Here is a 17,310-nt window from a genome sequence, read left to right on the forward strand (position 1 = left end):
TAAACGTTAAGGCCATCGCTCCGGAGGAAGCTTGACAACGCCCCACGTCTACGGCCCAGGTACGCACACGCAGACCTTGGTAACAAATTGCTAAGACATCCTTGGCGTTTAGAGAGTGAAGTACCTCCCCGCCCATTCCCTTTCTCTCAACACATTCTGAACACGTCCCCCAAGGCTTTGATGAAGTAGGAAGAATGTGCTAAGCCATGTTGAGGTAAGGCTAAGTCCTCCCCCTTCGCTAACACCCCTCCCACCACAGCCCATTCTATTTCACTAACAAATTCGCCAGTCGCACACGGGCCGCACTGCTTTTTACAACAACATAAGACACACACACACACACAAACACACACACACACACACACACACACACACACACACGCAGAGATTAGCTGAGGAACGCGCGCGTGTCGTGGCGACAACAAGACGCACGCGCGTAAAGCACAAACACACGTGCGTGCGCAACATAAACACGTGCGCGCTCACACAAACACACACACAACCTTTAAGCACACAAACACATAAATTGCGAGAGGGAAAACTACACAGCTCTTGGGTCTGTAAGCATGGCTGCTAGTCTGTGCTGTGCTTACAGCAGGGTGGGATGAGAGTGAGAAAGGAGGGTGTTGCGTGACGACAGGAGAGAGGGAATGTTCCTCTCCTCTCTGGGCTTGTCCCTGTCCCTCTCCCCCTCTCCCCTTCTCCCCCTCTCCCCCTCTCTCTTTCTCTCCGTCTACCCTCAGGGCTCCAACCATGGTTCACATACACTGTAGCAACACCCCCCGGCTACACAGCCTTTCTTAGAACTAGAGTTCACTGAAGACATACCTAGAAACGTGTTCCATCGAAAGGTTAGGCAAACATATAAATGAACTCGTGACACCTGTCAATCAAACGTGTTTCCGCGGAAAGCGGCGCCAATCTAACTGACAGTTGGTACTCTGCTGTTCCATAGCAGTCGTGAACCTGGAGAGCAGGTTTCACAATGAGAGACATATGAAGCAGAGAGAGACCCCCCTCTTGCCCCCCTCTTGGTCTGAAAGGTAACGTCGAGTGGTGGAGTGTAGCTAGCAGCCAGGGAGCACGTTTCTTTTTTTTCTTCTTTTTTTTAAGCCCGCCTGGTTGTCACGGAAACCATTGTTTTGCCGTCTTCCTTCCTGCCTCGCATTCCTCCGCACAAAAGCGTTGAAAAGTAAATTGCCCTTTGACAAAAGCAGATGAAGTAGTGTTTGTAAAAAGAAGGGGAGAGAGCGAAAAGACCGGTCTAGATGAAAGATGCACACAGGCTGAAAAAACAAAGAAATCGGCAGTTGTGGTGGGGAGAGCCGGAGAATAATGTTGGGCCGGTCATTTTGCATTCTCAGGGTTGCATGTCACCTGATATCAGGTAGACAGATCTTATCTTTTACTTCCAGCTCTGAACCAGACAGAGGGGGGTATTTAAAGAGTAAAGAAATGACAAACACACACTAAGATTAGATATGGCCACTGAATGGGCCCCAGAACTGTGAACCGAGACATGCTGTTGCCAGTTAATTCAAGACAGAAAAGAAACGTTGAAGGTAATGCGATATAATACCTCAGGACATGCTTTGTTGAAGCTCACTTCATCTTACATATTGGTTATTGTGCCATATCCATCATCCGTTTACCAGAAATTTGTTTGGGACAAATAAAGGGATGCTGCCGCCAAAAACTTGCACTTTCTGAACACTCAGGAATGTAGTGGCCCCCATAATACCAGACAGTACGTGGTGTCAGTTAAATAGAGTCTGTCAAAGCACATCCTGCTCTCTATCATCTCGTTGAGCAACATCGTGAACACATCTGTCAGAAGAACCTAGTAGGTTTTGACTCTTATTATATCATCTCGTAAATACTTCAACAGTATTTGGATTTGGACCCTGCTGCGACATACCAGCTTCATGTCCAGGGGGGTGTACTTGGTACTTGTACATCAAGCCGCCTCACGCTATGGAAACAGGAGATAGGGCTCCTGCCCTATGGGCCATTAGGCTGGAGAATCGTGGGTTCTCAAGGCTACTTCCTTTGACTTGTTTGTATTTGGTAGGTAGAGTAAATAGGTAAAGAGGTGAATACTCACAGTTCTTCCAGGTAGGGGAGGTTTCTGAACACGAAGGCTGGCAGCTCGGTGATGTTATTCATGCTGATGTCACTGTGGAACCAACCAAACAAACAGGGTTTTTGAGTGGAATAATTTTTCTCTTGGTGTTCAAACAGTAAACAGACTTCATTCATAAAAACTGAAACTGAACTGAACTGAACAGCATGTTGTGATTGAGAATGACATACGACCTGTTCAGACCACAATAACATTACCATAAATCAAATCCCCAGTCAAGCTACAGAATTGCAGAAATTGTGCTATGAGTTATAGCCCAAGCAGCGCAGGCCAAGCCAATTCATCTTATTGGAACCGTAACAACCTATCCAGCACATTTCTCATTTGTCATAACTCATAACAATGCTTTTTGTTTTCTCGATTGATTGTTGGGGGGGTTCCACCTGTCACCTTCTCCCAGTTGCATTAGTGATCCGTTTGGGCCTGTCTGTCCAAAACAGGTCCCCAACAATAAAGCCTGGAAGAGACTCTCATCCAATGGCCCAGGGGATCTCACTGTTCAAACTCACAGCGAGGAAAGACAGGCATGTAGCAGCACGAAAAATATGCAGACAAGACTCAATTTTCTTCCCTACCTCACTAATATGCTAGACTTTAGATGAGATTTGTCGGAGACTAACCTGAGCGTGTATGATAAGGAAATCTCTCTGAGCTCTCGGCACAGTAGGTAGTTGTTAGGGGATCTGAAGGACTGATTTGGATTATCTCAAAGTGGCAGATTAAGGCACTCCCAACTTCCATTTCCAATTCAAACAAAAACATGCTCAACATTTTTTAAGGATACTCAAATCTCAGGACTAAAAAAATTGTTTGATGAGTCTACTGTCCAAAAAGCGCTATGATGACACCAGTTATAGCCTAGGCTATGCATTCACTGACTCTAGGTATAAAATAATCTGCAACTCCAAGAGAAAGGAGGCTTCTAACTCTCTGCTCATCTTGATTGCGAATCCATTCACTGGCTTCAAAGAGAGAGAGGCCCGTAGACACCAGATGTGGAGATGGAGACCCAACAGGGCTGAGAAAACATCCTGCATACGTTAATGAAGCGCTGCACTTTGGCCGGCGGTCACTGCCGGTGGTCCCTTGGATACATTCAGGTTGTGCGCTGACAGTAGTACCCCTACACCCGCACCCTGGAACCATCTTTCACAGGCTGTTGGCTGCAATGGTTGGGAGTGAGGGAGTGAGGCCACCAGGGCAGGAAGAGAGGAGGGCGGCATGCGGATGCTGTCATCCTCCCTCTCTCCCTCTCTCCCTCTCTCTCCCTTCTCTCCCTCTCTCCCTTCTCTGGCTGCTTTACTCATCAGTGGCCGGTCTAGAGAGACTCCTAAGAAACACAGCTGTGACACACTCTGCTAAAGCCAACATTATTTATGTAGCGAAACAGGATTTAATTTCTTGTCGATTTAGCATTTAAATGTTATCACAACAACCTACTGTTAAGCATTCTCCCCCCAGAATAAAGGTCAATATATAACTAGTAAAATAGACGTTCCTCTCAGAATAACTGTGGGTTACACAAACACAGAGAACTGACGGATACCCGGCCGTGGAATATCTAAAAGCTTCGCTACATAAAAGAACCTCCTAAAATGTCAACGTTATTGCAAACACATGAACATTTACAACCAAAACATGTTGCACATTAACTCGTGTAGTTTGTTAACTGGTTTTGGAAGATGTAGCCTAAATAACGACACCAAAATAATGCACATTAGATTCATATTATCTACAGAAACTCTGCCGGGGAAATTGCAATCTGGATGAGACATCCACGTTTCCTAGGCTACATTGAAACAAAGGTCAACAACAAGGACATCTTTGAAAACACTGATTGCACCCAGTGGGGAGAGGGAGAGTGTGCTGAACAGAGGTGGCGAGCCAAGTCTTAAGAGAAACTCCGACTCTGCCAATCCTATATTAAGAACAGTTTAAAGGCCTTCTTTACTCAGCAAAAAATGGCACCCCAAACCTTTCCAAAGTAACTCCTCAAAGTGGAGGAGACTCAGGAGAGTCTATCATTGAAACATAAGGCAATGCATATCATAGCCTACAATGCCAGGTGGAAGCTAATCTCTCTTGTTATCAGTCATATCTGATCAACTTTTGATTGATTTCTTCTCCCAATCTCCATGGACCATCCTGAAGAGATGAACCACCACTCTCCAAGCCTGTGGTGGTTGAGTGAGCCATGGGATTTCTAATCTAGTGGGTCATTTGTGGTGTGTGCTTTTCTGACGGTTTTTAACCTGAGCTCAGGCAGGGGTTAACCTCCCCCTCACAATTACACAGGCCGCTTGTGTTTGTCGACAGACCAGACGAGTCCCTCACCAAAGCCACACGACGGCCACAGCGTCTCCACATTAGAGACAGACACAGAGGAATAGACATGGAGGGAGAGTGCCAAGCAGTTGCATAGGGAGCACAGAGGAGATCCGAATTAGAGCCACTCCAAAACCAAGGCGTGTATATGTGGTATGTGTGTGGGCGGGTCAGACACTTGGACTGGCACCGGGCCATGAGCGGGGAGGGTAGGGTTGTGTGCCAAAAACAGCGAGAGCAACAAGGATTGACAGGACAAACGCAGATAAGTCAGAAAAGAGGGGAACTTTCAGTAGTCGTATGTCCCTGTATCTTCCCCTTTGTAGATTTCTGGGTGATGAGTTAGGGGGCGGGGGCGGAGGTGGGGTGGGGGGGTGGGGGGGGGGGTGAGTAAGTGTGAAAGTTCATGAGGGAGGCATAGTTAAGTGTTACCATCAATCCCCCCAAAAACATCTGTAGAACTTTATTTATCAATGTTAGTGGTTCTAGCCTTTCCAGTATGTTTTTTTTTTTTTTACAGACTTGGTTGAGTGTTGACCAGAAATTAAAATGAAATATAGGTACTCAAATACGCAAACATCTCACCTGTCAAACGCTATAAACAATCCAGTTCAATTAGGCCTATTTATTATCAGTTCGATTAGGCTACTTGAGTCTGTGAGTCAGTACTCTGGGGGACATTCCCACCTTCCCTGATCCCAAGACTAAAAGGCTATTTAAGAGATCACTCAAGGTAGGCTAATGGCTAACTGCTTCCTTCAGCCACTTGTTTCTTATTGACTAGCGAGGGTGGCTGAGGTTCCCAGGCTGACACGGCCAGGAACAAGGCCACTTCTGTATACAGACAGACTGGGAGGGGGAGTGCAGAGAGAGAGAGAGGGTTCCTACAAGTTTCAACAAGTCGCATTTAAGACCTTTTTAGACCTTTTTTTAGACCTCTTTGAATGTAATTTTAGCCCTATTCGCGACACCATGTGATAGCTTTTTGTCATCCTCCAGGTGATGAATTTAGGGATTTCACTACCATACAGACAAAAAAGGAAGCGAATTGGCATTTTTTGGGGTTCCAGCTTGATTCATTTCCGCGTAAATAGATGTGGTCGGACTGATTTCCTTGCAGGATCTCGTTTTTAAGACCTAGCACCTCATTTTTAGACCGAATAACTGAAATTTGCTTCCTTATAAATTGGATTTCTGGATTTTAGACTTAAAGGCCTTTTAAGACCAGCGCGGGAACCCTGGAGAGAGAGAGCGGGTCAAGCATTTACCACATGGGTACAAGAGGAGGTTGCTTCACTGTAGCTAGAGCGCAAACAACCAGGGCTGCCAGGCTAACATGTCGGTAATAAAATGTTGAGACAGAGAGAGAGAAGGGTAGGGAGGGAGTAGGGCTTTTGTAGCTTTAAGCAGTGATGATTTACTACACTGAACAACTACAAGACAAGAAATTGATTGAGAGAACTTGGTGAGGTGAAAGAGGTTGAGTGGAGAGGTTGACGCACAGTTAGCGGGGGAAGTGAAGAGCGGCCAAAGGTTTCGAGGTGAAGGGATGGGAGTGCGAAAGTGAGAGAGTGGTGTGTGAATGTGTGTGTGTGTGTGTGTGTTTGAGAGAGAGAGAGAGAGAGAGAGAGAGAGAGAGAGAGAGAGAGGGAGAGGGAGAGAGAGGGAGAGGAGAGAGAGAAATATAGAGAGTGGGAGAGGGAAGGAGAAAGAGAGAGAGAGGGAGAGGAGAGAGAGAGAGAAATATAGAGAGTGGGAGAGGGAAGGAGAGAGAGGTAAACATTCTCCCATCCAGCAGTCATCCTGTTTGGGAGCGGGAACCACTGACTGGCTCCTTTCACCTCTGCTGACCACGAACAAAAGTGTCATTCAGCTTAAGATGGATAGAGGGCACCAATGGCGAGCGAGCTAGCTGGACCAGTGGAGTGGAAGAGCATTAGACCTCCCCCCTCCCCCCTCCTCCGCCCTCCTCCGCACTCCTCCCTCCCCACCAAACCCCATTCCAACTTGTGCGCTTGTTCACTCTATGAAAGGACTTCAATTGAGATGTGGGCAATGCCCCCCCCCCGCCCCACACACACACACACACACACACACCAAGAGGCTGGCGTTCGGTCTTTTGTCACTTGTATCCTGCAGAGATGCAGCAGGCAGGCATGCTAGTGGGGGGAACTGCTGTGCGCGTATGAGGGGAGGGAGGAGGGGGGATCTCCTCCTTTTCTGTGCCCAGAACTACCTCTCTCTCCTCACCTGTTTTCCTCAGGCAGGAGTGCTTCCATTTCAGCTGCCAAGAAGCAAACTTCATGTACACACCACCAGGCAGTAGGCTCCACCCCCCCACCCAGCAGTTCCTCACCCTTCCCCAGGGCTGCTGAGGCTAGGCTAACCCAACCCAACACACACACACAACATAGATGGGCTCATAAAACAGACAGTACGACACATGTACCATAAGTTTTACCAGATGCACTACGTCAGCTCTCAAAAACAAGAAAAAAAGCAATAAAATTAGGCAATATTACTTAAAATAAGCAAAATTATCTGCCAACAGAACAGGAAAATGTCACTTGCCAAGATCTTCTTAAAACACGTAAAAGATATCTTAAAACTAGTGCAGTCAGACAAAAAACAAGCATGTATTGCTTTAATTTAAGATATTTAAGTAAGATATCTTACTTGAATTAACTTGTTGCAGTGTGTAATGCAGTTTTTGTAGCTAAGACTATGAGCTACATTCGTGACATAATGAATATTGATATTGCCATTTTTACAGTTTAAATAGCACTGTTTTTATGACAAATTAACATAACATAAACTCCAAGCAAGGCTCTGTCGAAAAAAAACAGATAAGAGGAAAGTTTTAGTGCTCCTATGTCTTTTAACTTAGAAATCACAGCTTCATAATCCCAGCTGTAGGTACTGTATCCCTGCAGTCTGGGGTGGCAGATTGTGCTGTGCTGGATGGAAGCACAGCTGGGACAAAAAGCCAAACAAAGCCAAACTTCTGGGGAACCATTCGCTGACCTCTAGGGACACCGGGGCCTGCAGTTCCCCTGCAAGGAGTGCTGCCTAGAACCTGTCTGTTTCCCTCGTTATCTGTGTGTGTGTGTGTTTCTCTGTCCATCTCCCTTGCCCTCTGTTAGTCCATGATATTCTCTCCTTCCCTCGCTCCCTCTCTCCCTCCATCTCTCTCTCTCTCTCTCTCCCGCTCCCGCTCCCGCCAATTAAATTGGTTGATTTCAGTTCCCAGTTTTGAATCGACTTTAAAGAAATAGTTCATTCGCACATTTCTAAACATGTTCCTTAAAGTGTACTATGTTATGAATAGAGCTGCAGTACTCTGGAGAGGGTTTTTTTTCTCCCCACATTGAAACCAGCCTCCTCAAGAGAGCCCTGCAAGTAAGAGTAAGAGTAGCCTAAAAGGAGTACAAGTGTATACAATGTATTCGTTTATGGAATCCTGGAAGTGAATATTTTGCTTTCATAAAGAAAGCAAGCAGACCTCATTTCCTGCCAATGGGGACCAATACCAACTCAAGTCGACTCCCTGTGCATTAGCTATTAGCCCTGACAAGAGAGGAGCTCCACAGCTGTGATATGTCTCACTGATCCATCATGATCCTTAACCTCACTGCTCACCAAACAAGAGGCGTGGGATAGGCATTAGGAGTGGAGGGAGACAAGAAGAGTTTAAGAGACAAAGGAGAAATAGAATGGGCAAACACAGAGAGAGAAGGAGAATGAGAGAGAGAGAGAGAGAGATGCAACATTAATACTACAGGGCTTGAACTGAATATCACAGAGTTAGGAGCTAAGAAGCTGTCAAAAAGCATGGGGTTAACCTCGCAGCGCAGGCTACAAAAGGCCTCTCACCCACACTCAGAACTGTAATAACATGTCACACTCTCAATGTTGACTCAAGGTAATTCTGGGTATTTGTTGGTGCACGTTTAGAAAAATAATATAATTTGATAACAGCCAGTACAAGATGTTGCGGTTGAAATTGCCATATTTTTCGACCTCATAAATCAATAGCGATTATTGACTTTGTTTCAAACACATACATATGGAGGGAAAGCATGTTCCCCCACGTGTTTAAAAAGCAATCTCTATTGGCACATCGTTGCAAACGCAGGACAAAAGTAATAATCTGAATGTTATCAGCGAAAAGAAAGCCTATGCCCTAGAACGTGTCTTGACACCTTGAGAAATAGCATTCATGCTTTATTTACCTGACACAAAAGCTTAGCTTATTCCTACTTTGGTGGTTTATTGAGTCTAGGATGCACGGCAGCAAACAGCAGGTAAATGGACAATTCAGAGGCATATGAATGTAGCCTACTCCATGTAGTAACATGTGACAGGGTCAAGTCCCCAAGTAGGGCATGGTAATTTTTCAGTTTTTTACAGATTATGAAAGTACACATTGTAAGTCTTCAAATTATGTGTCATGCATTGAAATCTGAAATCTAGAAGATATGTTTATTTGAATGTTGGTACACCTCAAACCAAATCCCAGAGAAACTCGCTCTCAATCAGTGGTCCCCTGTGGTCGAGCATAGCGCTAACGCTTAGAGCGTTGGTTTGTGGGTTCCTGCCGGCACCATGTATACTGAAATGCACTCATGCAATATAAGTTGCCTTGGATAAAAGCCTTAGCTAAATGGCATATACTATATTACAACAGACGCGTTTGCTACCGTCGAGTTGGTAGTTAGCTAGCAGCTAAGAAGGAACATCGCTATGAACGTCTAACTGTAAGTTTAGCACATCACAACAACATGCTGATAGAACACCAACATGCTGGTAAAAACACATACAGTAACTAGGCTACACATAATTAGATGATGACACAGTCTTTGCTTTGGAACACGTCCTAAAACGTAAGTTTGTTTACAAGCTATATATCACTAGCCCAGTAGCCTGAAGCAGGACGGGACGCCATACAGTTAATCCAATTCACAAATTGTGATCCTAAAACTGTCGTTTGTTATATTGAGTGGGCTCTTCAACACTTAAACTATTGTACTATGAAAAGAACATGAAAAACACACTTTTGATGAAGGGGAATATGATATATAGGATATATTTGGGATATTAAGCAAATCCATATCAATATAGGCTAGTTCTGTCAAGGTCAAAATGCTTTTTTTCAGGTAGTACATTTACATCAACCTGCAATGAATAACACAGACCCTTTGACGCCCTACGGTCGGCAGTATAGCTTATGATTAACCATGACATTGCAAAACATTTTAGGCTAGCTAAGGAGAGACGTATTAACTATGCAGACTCCAGATTCTCCAGAGTATAAGGTGTAATAATCTACCTGTAACCTCTCCCTCTTTCTCACAAGGTACAAAGACCAAAACACAATGGTGGCAACATCGGAATGTGTCAATGTAGACCCTCTGCTATCATCAAAGGTATAGCCTAGATAACTGCAATTATGTTGATCTTAGTCCTTTCAGTTATTTGTAACTTTGTGTACATTCTTCCATAAACATGTAGCCTAGTAGTTTTCATACTACATATAAATCATGTAATCATATCTTTTTGATTTGCATAGCCTAATTTGACTGGAAAAGACTATTTGGTACACATGGTTATTAACAACATCTTGTGAATTTCGTACACAATCTGTACAGCATTCGCAACATTAAAAGGAAAAATATATAGGCTATCTTCAGCAAGTCCAGCTTGGCCAACACATGCAGAAATGGCACCGACGCATCGATTTATGAAGCAACTTGAGATACTGTGTGGACTACAGATCAGAGTAGATAGCTAGATAGATAAAAGATGGTAATTTGAACATTTAAAACAAATTCTAGCGGATGTAATGTGAACTTACAAACTTCACTGAATTAAGTGGGGACCAGTTTAGGCACATCATTTTCATATTATATTCTCACCGAGGGGGTATATGATTAATATATAGGATACAAAACATGATAAGAAATACTGTAGCCTGGCGAGGACCCTCTAAGGTATGAAAATGGTACTGAACAACTTTTTTAACTACTCTTTTCCTTTTAAGCTACTAGGATTGAGTGGCTTGAGACTACCATGTTAAAACAGTTGATAATTATATCATTACAGATTTCTGTGGCAGGTGCCATATCATTTCCTGCTTGGGTGTTTCTGGGATGTGTTTAGGCCAATGGCTGATCTCCAACAACACAAAGAAGTGTATAGGCACAACACAGCGCAGTTCCTTGGCTATATGGACTCGAAACGGCCTAAATGTAATCAAACCTTGGCCTGTTTACAGCAGGCACATATCCACGAGCCTTACTTCTGACCAAGGACCCCAGAGTCAGGTGTTCGCAAATCAACTGCAAATGAAGGCAGATCCATCCATTTCCTTATTGCAGGGCAGTACACTATTAAACATGCTCCTGTTGTGTGTTGCCATGTTAGGCCTCAGCATGCTCTGAGTGAAAGTCAGGAACTCTTAGGAACATGCTATGCACACCTGTCTATGAGGGTAAATGATTAGAGAGACGATAGCCTAAGTGAACTTGAGCAAGTGAGTGAGGTTGGTCCATTAAAATGTGTGGTACATACACACACTGCATATGCATGTGTCTTATAAAACCAAAGAAATAACATTTATTATCATTATTATTAATATTATTATTATCATTATTATTGTTATGTAGCCTATTGTTATTGGTATTGTTACTATTATTATTATTATTATTGTTATTATTAGTAGTAGTATTATTATAAGTTGTAGTATTGTCATTAATTGTATCACTATGATTATTGAGGCCTGATAATTAAATAATATTTAAACTTTCTGCCCTGGGCCTGTATTCATATTCATTCCATCCAGTGACTTCATCACTTGTTGTGGTTCTGTTCTGTACACCATAGTCATGTGTTTGTTATCAGTTTTAATAACTTACCACAATACACACACCCTTGTAATAACGCCCTTGATCAATGTTTTGCTTGCCTTTATTTTCAAAATTGACAGCCATTGTGCTGAAAAGTGTACCCCTCGAGTGACGTGGAGAGAGAGAGAGAGAGAGAGAGAGAGAGAGAGAGAGAGAGAGAGAGAGAGAGAGAGAGAGAGAGAGAGAGAGAGAGAGAGAGAGAGAGAGAGAGAGAGAGAGAGAGAGAGAGAGAGAGAGAGAGAGAGAGAGAGAGAGAGAGAGAGAGAGAGAGAGAGAGAGAGAGAGAGAGAGAGAGAGAGAGAGAGAGAGAGAGAGAGAGAGAGAGAGAGAGTGAGAGTATCCCCTCTTGGGGGCCAAATGCCCAAATCTGATCATTTCAAACACCTATAAACACACTACGTACACATCATTTTAACTGTGTCTTTTTGATTTGCATAGCCTAATTTTACTGGAAAAGACTATTTGGTACACATGGTTATTAACAACATCTTGTGAATTTCGTACACAATCTAGTACAGCATTCGCAACTTTAAAAGGAAAAATATATAGGCTTCTATCTTCAGCAAGTCCAGCTTGGCCAACACATGCAGAAATGGCACCACCGCATCGATTTATGACTCGAGTTTAATAATTCGGATTGTAAGATGATGTGTTAGTGTTACTTACAGGTAGTAGGTGAAGGGGCTGAGGCCGGGGGGCACGGTGGTCAGCCCCCTCCCGGAGCAGTCCGCACCCCCGTCCTGGTCGCAGAGGCAGCACGGCGGACAGACGGCCGGGGTAGACCCCTGTCCGGTAGACCCCTGTCCGGTAGACCCCTGTCCCCCTGGACCCCCAGCACCATCACACAGCAAACACAACCGCAAAAAGAATATCCAAATGCCAAGCACAAACACGCACATTGTCTCTACTTCTTCTCAGTTCAGACTGAGCACTGAACACACACAAAAAGCTAATAAAACAAAGCACACATCAAAAAATTATATCCTTTTCTTTTTTATTTGATTGTCTTTCCACGGACGTCGACTTTCTTTTCATGTGGGTTGTGCTTTCTGTGCGGTGTTGTGTTGACTTCAATACGTATTATTTCTGAAAGGTAGTCAAGTCCGAGACCTCTTAAAATTAAATCTAAATTCTTAATGCATCGATGGGTCCAAGTCGGACTCCCCCCAAAACAAAAATCCCTTTGGAGTAACCTACTGTCAAACCTGGGACATTTTCTTTTCTTGGCCCAATTTGGTGTGTTTTTTTACCTTACACTATTGTATTGTATGGCGTGCTCCTGCCTGGTCCCATGGAAAATAAAGTCGGACCTCCAGACGACAATTCGGCACCTTTCGCTTTTTTCCGTTTTCGTTTCTGTCCCATTAAAAGCAGCTAAAAGCAGCAGGCGTAGGCTTTATTATCCGTGCGTCGTCCGAAAATAAGCAGCTTCAATACATTTCTTCTATCTTCTTCACCCCCCGACAATGAGAAACATTGACTGTTGCTGTATTGTTGCCGTTCGTTTCCCCCCTCTCTCTCTCCTGATTTGGTTTCCTGTAGAAAGCCTTCAGCCCTCAGCCATTCCTCACGTTTCCTTCCCTCTCTCCCTCTCTCACCACCCCTAACAGCCCGCTGCTTTCTCTGGCTCACTCGGTAACTCGGTAAGCACCCTGCCGGACAACCTGCCACACGGTCTGCCTGAGCACTGGGTTCAACTCTGCATATTCATGACCTGACAACGTCGCAACGTCTTCGGTAGGCACCCCCCACCCCCACCACACCATATAAATATATATATATTAGAATAGAATGTGTGTGTGTGTATATTTGTGCATATATATTTTTATATATATATACTGTATATATACACACATATATATCGTCCTTTCTTTAGGTTAGGCCCCCCCCCCAACACACCATATACATATATATATATAGTTTGGTATAGTCTTATATATAGAATGTGTGTGTATATTTGTGCGTATATTTTTTAAAATATATATATATATACTGTATATACACACATATATCGTCCTTTCTTTAGGACTGAATTATGCACTGGACTCACTGACTGTAAAAACTCTGCACTGCACTTTATATATGTATCACTATCCAATGCACTGTTGTCTGTCCTGTGTTGTCCTGTTTTTTGCATTTGTTGTTCTATACACGTGAAAAAAAGCATAAACGCACTTACTGTAATGCCAAAGCAAATTCCTATGTGTATGCATAATGGCAATAAACGTTTATCTGAATCTGAATCTGAATCTGAAAAGGCTAGGCCTACATGTCACATAACTTTGTTAGTTAGGCGCCTATGCTGGCTTAGTTATACTGTAGGTAGGCAAAGACATAGTTATATTATAACCTCGTTGGCAAAAGGCAAGCATGATACACACTAGTGATATGTGTTTGTAAACAGAGTAGAAAAAAGGTGCTAGTTAGTACCTAAAAGGGGGTTCTACATTTGTCCCTGTAGGTGTAGACCCTACACTGTAGGGGAATCTTTTGATACATTTTGGAACCGTGTTATAATGGTTCATGTGGAACCCTTTACAATAAGACCTATAACCTGTGGAGAGGGTTCTTCATGAAAGATTGTTATGGGTTCCTCTACAAGAACAAATCAAATAACCCTTACATGGTTCTTCTTGACAGGGTGCTATGTAGCACCAATATTATATGCTTGGATATAAGGCCATATGGGTCTTTAAATGGTTCTAAATAAAACGGTGTATCTGTAACTGTGTGTGGTGCCATTTATAAATCATGGCATAACTTTGTGTATGTGTAAATAACCTTAAATGGTTCCATTTTATAATCTATGGAACTGTTAATTGTTCTATTTTGCAAATATTTTATTTTTAACTAGTAGCTTCAGGAGCTTCAGGAGTACAGGCAATCTCATATTGGCAGATCACAACATATTTCAAAATTAAATCACTAAAACTACAAGATTCCTCAAAGGTGCACAATAATTTGTATTATAAGATGTGGAGGGCTATATCGATTAAACAAAGAACCAACACCACAGGTGCAACGGTCAGTGAGATAATGCAATACACAGATTCACAATTACCTACAATTCCGTAGCAACAAGAGGGAACAATGTAGAAAGTTTACTAGGGTATTGTGGGTAATTATGAATTTCAGTTCTTTATGTTGTAATATCTCACGAAAAAAAAATCACAAAAAATTAACTGAAAATGTAATTTGTTTCTTGGAGTGTCTTGGAGTGTCTTGAGTGTGTCGTTGCCACCACAAGACGATAGAAATGACAGCGAGGTCAGCAAAGCTGGCTTTGCTACAGAGAGCTTTGAAGTTTTGAAGTCAAGGACCTTTCCCCGCTGACTTGCCATCAAAACATGGTCTCATACAACGTTATCCTTTTGAACCAACTGCCACAGCCCCTCAACAAAACGAGGATGGAGCCAATAGATGAACCGGCAGAGAGGATGGGATAACATTAGCTAGCTTTGGTTAGCTAATGTTGACACGTCTGTAATAATAGTATATATACTATTATACTACTATATATATATATAATAAACTTAAGTCATTTTAATTTATTCATTAAGATACAGTAGGCCGCTGCTTCTAGAGAGCTGTTGTAGTCACCCCCGCATAGTAGTGAACAAATGACTCAAGCAGGACGAGAGGTGGTAGCTATGTCAGTGTGTGTAGGGTAGACTATGACTACCAGGCTATATACGTATAGTTGGGGTGTTACATTAGTTAGTGGGTATTATTTGAAATCTAAATTCCAGCCAAAGCCCAACCTTCAACATTTCGCAGGGTGACTCAGGACATCACAGCTGACCACCAATCACGCTCTGTTCTCATAAAAAATAAGAAACTGAACTATGAGAATATCGGGTTTATGTCCATAGTGAGTCATCTTTTTATTTTATTTTTTATTTTATTTTATCCCTTTTTCACCCAATTTGGTATCCAATTGAACCCAACCTATTATCCAATTATCCCCTGCCTATTGCGTAGGATCCGCCGCACTAGTGGCTAATGCTTAGACCGCTGCGCCACCGCGGGGCTCATAGTGAGTCATCTTTAACCCTTTTAGTACATTTTAAGGCTAGAATTTATGTACAGTCTATGACTACTACCGAGACCACATTCGGTGGAGAAGTTAGTTTTTCACTTAACTTTAAGGGATCCAGGATACACTATACACAAATACTGTTTAAAATCTGGGGAAATGTTGAAGTCTTTGAGGAATAAGGAGTATTTCAGAACATGTTTGGCTATAACTGAATACACTTTTGAAAGTTTAACACTAAAGGCCAATGCACATGGCGTGCGATTTTGTCGCACTACAACATTCGATTCTCAATTCACACCACCGAAGTGTGTGGGTGTGAATGGAGAATCGAATGTTGTCGTGCGACAATATCGCATCGCACGCCATGTGCATTGTCTCATTCAAAACAATGGAATCGAATTCGCGGTGCGACAAAATTGCACGCCGTGTGCATTGGTCTTAAGGCACTATTTAAAACAATTAATTTAATTTAGAAAAAAAAGGATATTAAATATAATTTGGTTGAAACCCCTTTTGGAACCCATTTGTGTGTGAGTGTAGGGTTTGTGCCTCACATTGAAATATACTATATTAATGATCTAAATAATCATAACAGTAAATTAAAAACACATGCAAGGTATAGTGGCCCCATAGGGCGAACTACCATTTCTGGAGTGTGAGGCTTAACATTCATCCCTTGAACAGGATGCTAGTCTGTTGCGTACCTACAGTAATGCTGGGTGAGGCATCGGATCCCATTTTTAGTATGATGTGATTTGTATACAGAATATTGGAGGTGCATAAGGGAAAAAACACAGTATAAACACAGTATAATATAAAACATATGTTCCCTTATTCACTTAAAAACAAACAAGTAATCATCACCATTCATGGGAAGTCTGCTGGGCCTCACCCATTTTTTCCTGAATCCAGCCTGTATGGACTGTGATGGCCAGGTAGCATTTTCCTTTTTCGGACAGGTCTGGACACGCGAAAGTCGCATCATGATCGGAATGTTATTGGATGTGTCTGTCCCACTCCGGAGGTGGACAGGCACATATGTGACACAGTCTAGTGATTTAGTCTGCATGTCGGGGATTGTGAAACCTCGTAAACGAGCAAAACAAGTCTTGTTGTGAAAAAATCTTATGAAAATGAAATCTTATGAAAAATCTTATGAAAAAAGTGTTGAAGAACCCACTCAATGTAATAACCAACAGCTTTCCATTCACTAAATACCTAGAATTTGTTAGCAAACTTGAGTGGGGGGTAGTATTCGTATTAGTGTTGGGACCAGTGGCGGACTGGCCACCGGGCAAGCCTGGCAAATGCCAGGAGGGCCGCGAGACTCTGGGCCGCTCAGAATGTATTATATAAAATATATGTATATTTGTAATTTTCTCTCTGGTGATTTTCATTGAAAATAACTTATTTCAGCAGACCGCGGCCCAAAACATTTTATATCGGCCGGGCCATCTACGCAGTTATGCATTGCGGATGCCCAGGGCCCTAAACCAATAGGAGCAGAGCTCCCCTATGGGGCGGAGCTCCACGATGTAGAACTGGAGTATGTAAACCAATAGGAGCAGAGCTTTAGGTAGCAGGGTAAACCAATAGGAGCAGAGCTTTAGGTAGCGGAGCTCCACGATGTAGAACTGGAGTATATCTCCATAACTATCGTAGTCAGTTCTATATCGCCAGTGGACACGCACCTCATGTCATCATTCCGTTTATAACAGCAGTTAACGTTACACTGCTTTCATTTTCAGAATGGGGGAATTTGATGAGAGCGATGCAGCAACAACTGGATGCAGGGAGCAAGTGTAGTTGGAAGTAGGAATGCACCGAAATTCGCATGTATTGGGCCGAAAATAGCACAAAAAAGTACATTCGGTGTGAAAAGGCTATTGAAAGAGATA

At 43.0% G+C, this 17,310-nt stretch overlaps 1 protein-coding gene across 1 annotated transcript in view; it reads right to left on the reverse strand.

The window, feature by feature from the left end:
• The window catches only part of lgr4 (leucine-rich repeat containing G protein-coupled receptor 4), a 38,625-nt gene extending 25,687 nt beyond the window's left edge, over nt 1-12,938 (reverse strand). Inside the window, exons 1-2 of the mRNA XM_080528295.1 lie at nt 12,040-12,938; nt 2,105-2,176 (exon numbers count right to left, since the gene is read on the reverse strand). Of these exons, the coding sequence (XP_080384421.1) occupies nt 2,105-2,176; nt 12,040-12,272 (305 nt within the window). The 5' untranslated portion in view covers nt 12,273-12,938. The remainder of the gene's footprint in view (nt 1-2,104; nt 2,177-12,039) is intronic.
• Between the last annotated feature and the right edge of the window lie 4,372 nt (nt 12,939-17,310).

The sequence above is a fragment of the Nansenia antarctica genome, assembly GCF_963989245.1.
Source record: "Nansenia antarctica genome assembly, chromosome: 4".
Taxonomy (NCBI): domain Eukaryota; kingdom Metazoa; phylum Chordata; class Actinopteri; order Argentiniformes; family Microstomatidae; genus Nansenia; species Nansenia antarctica.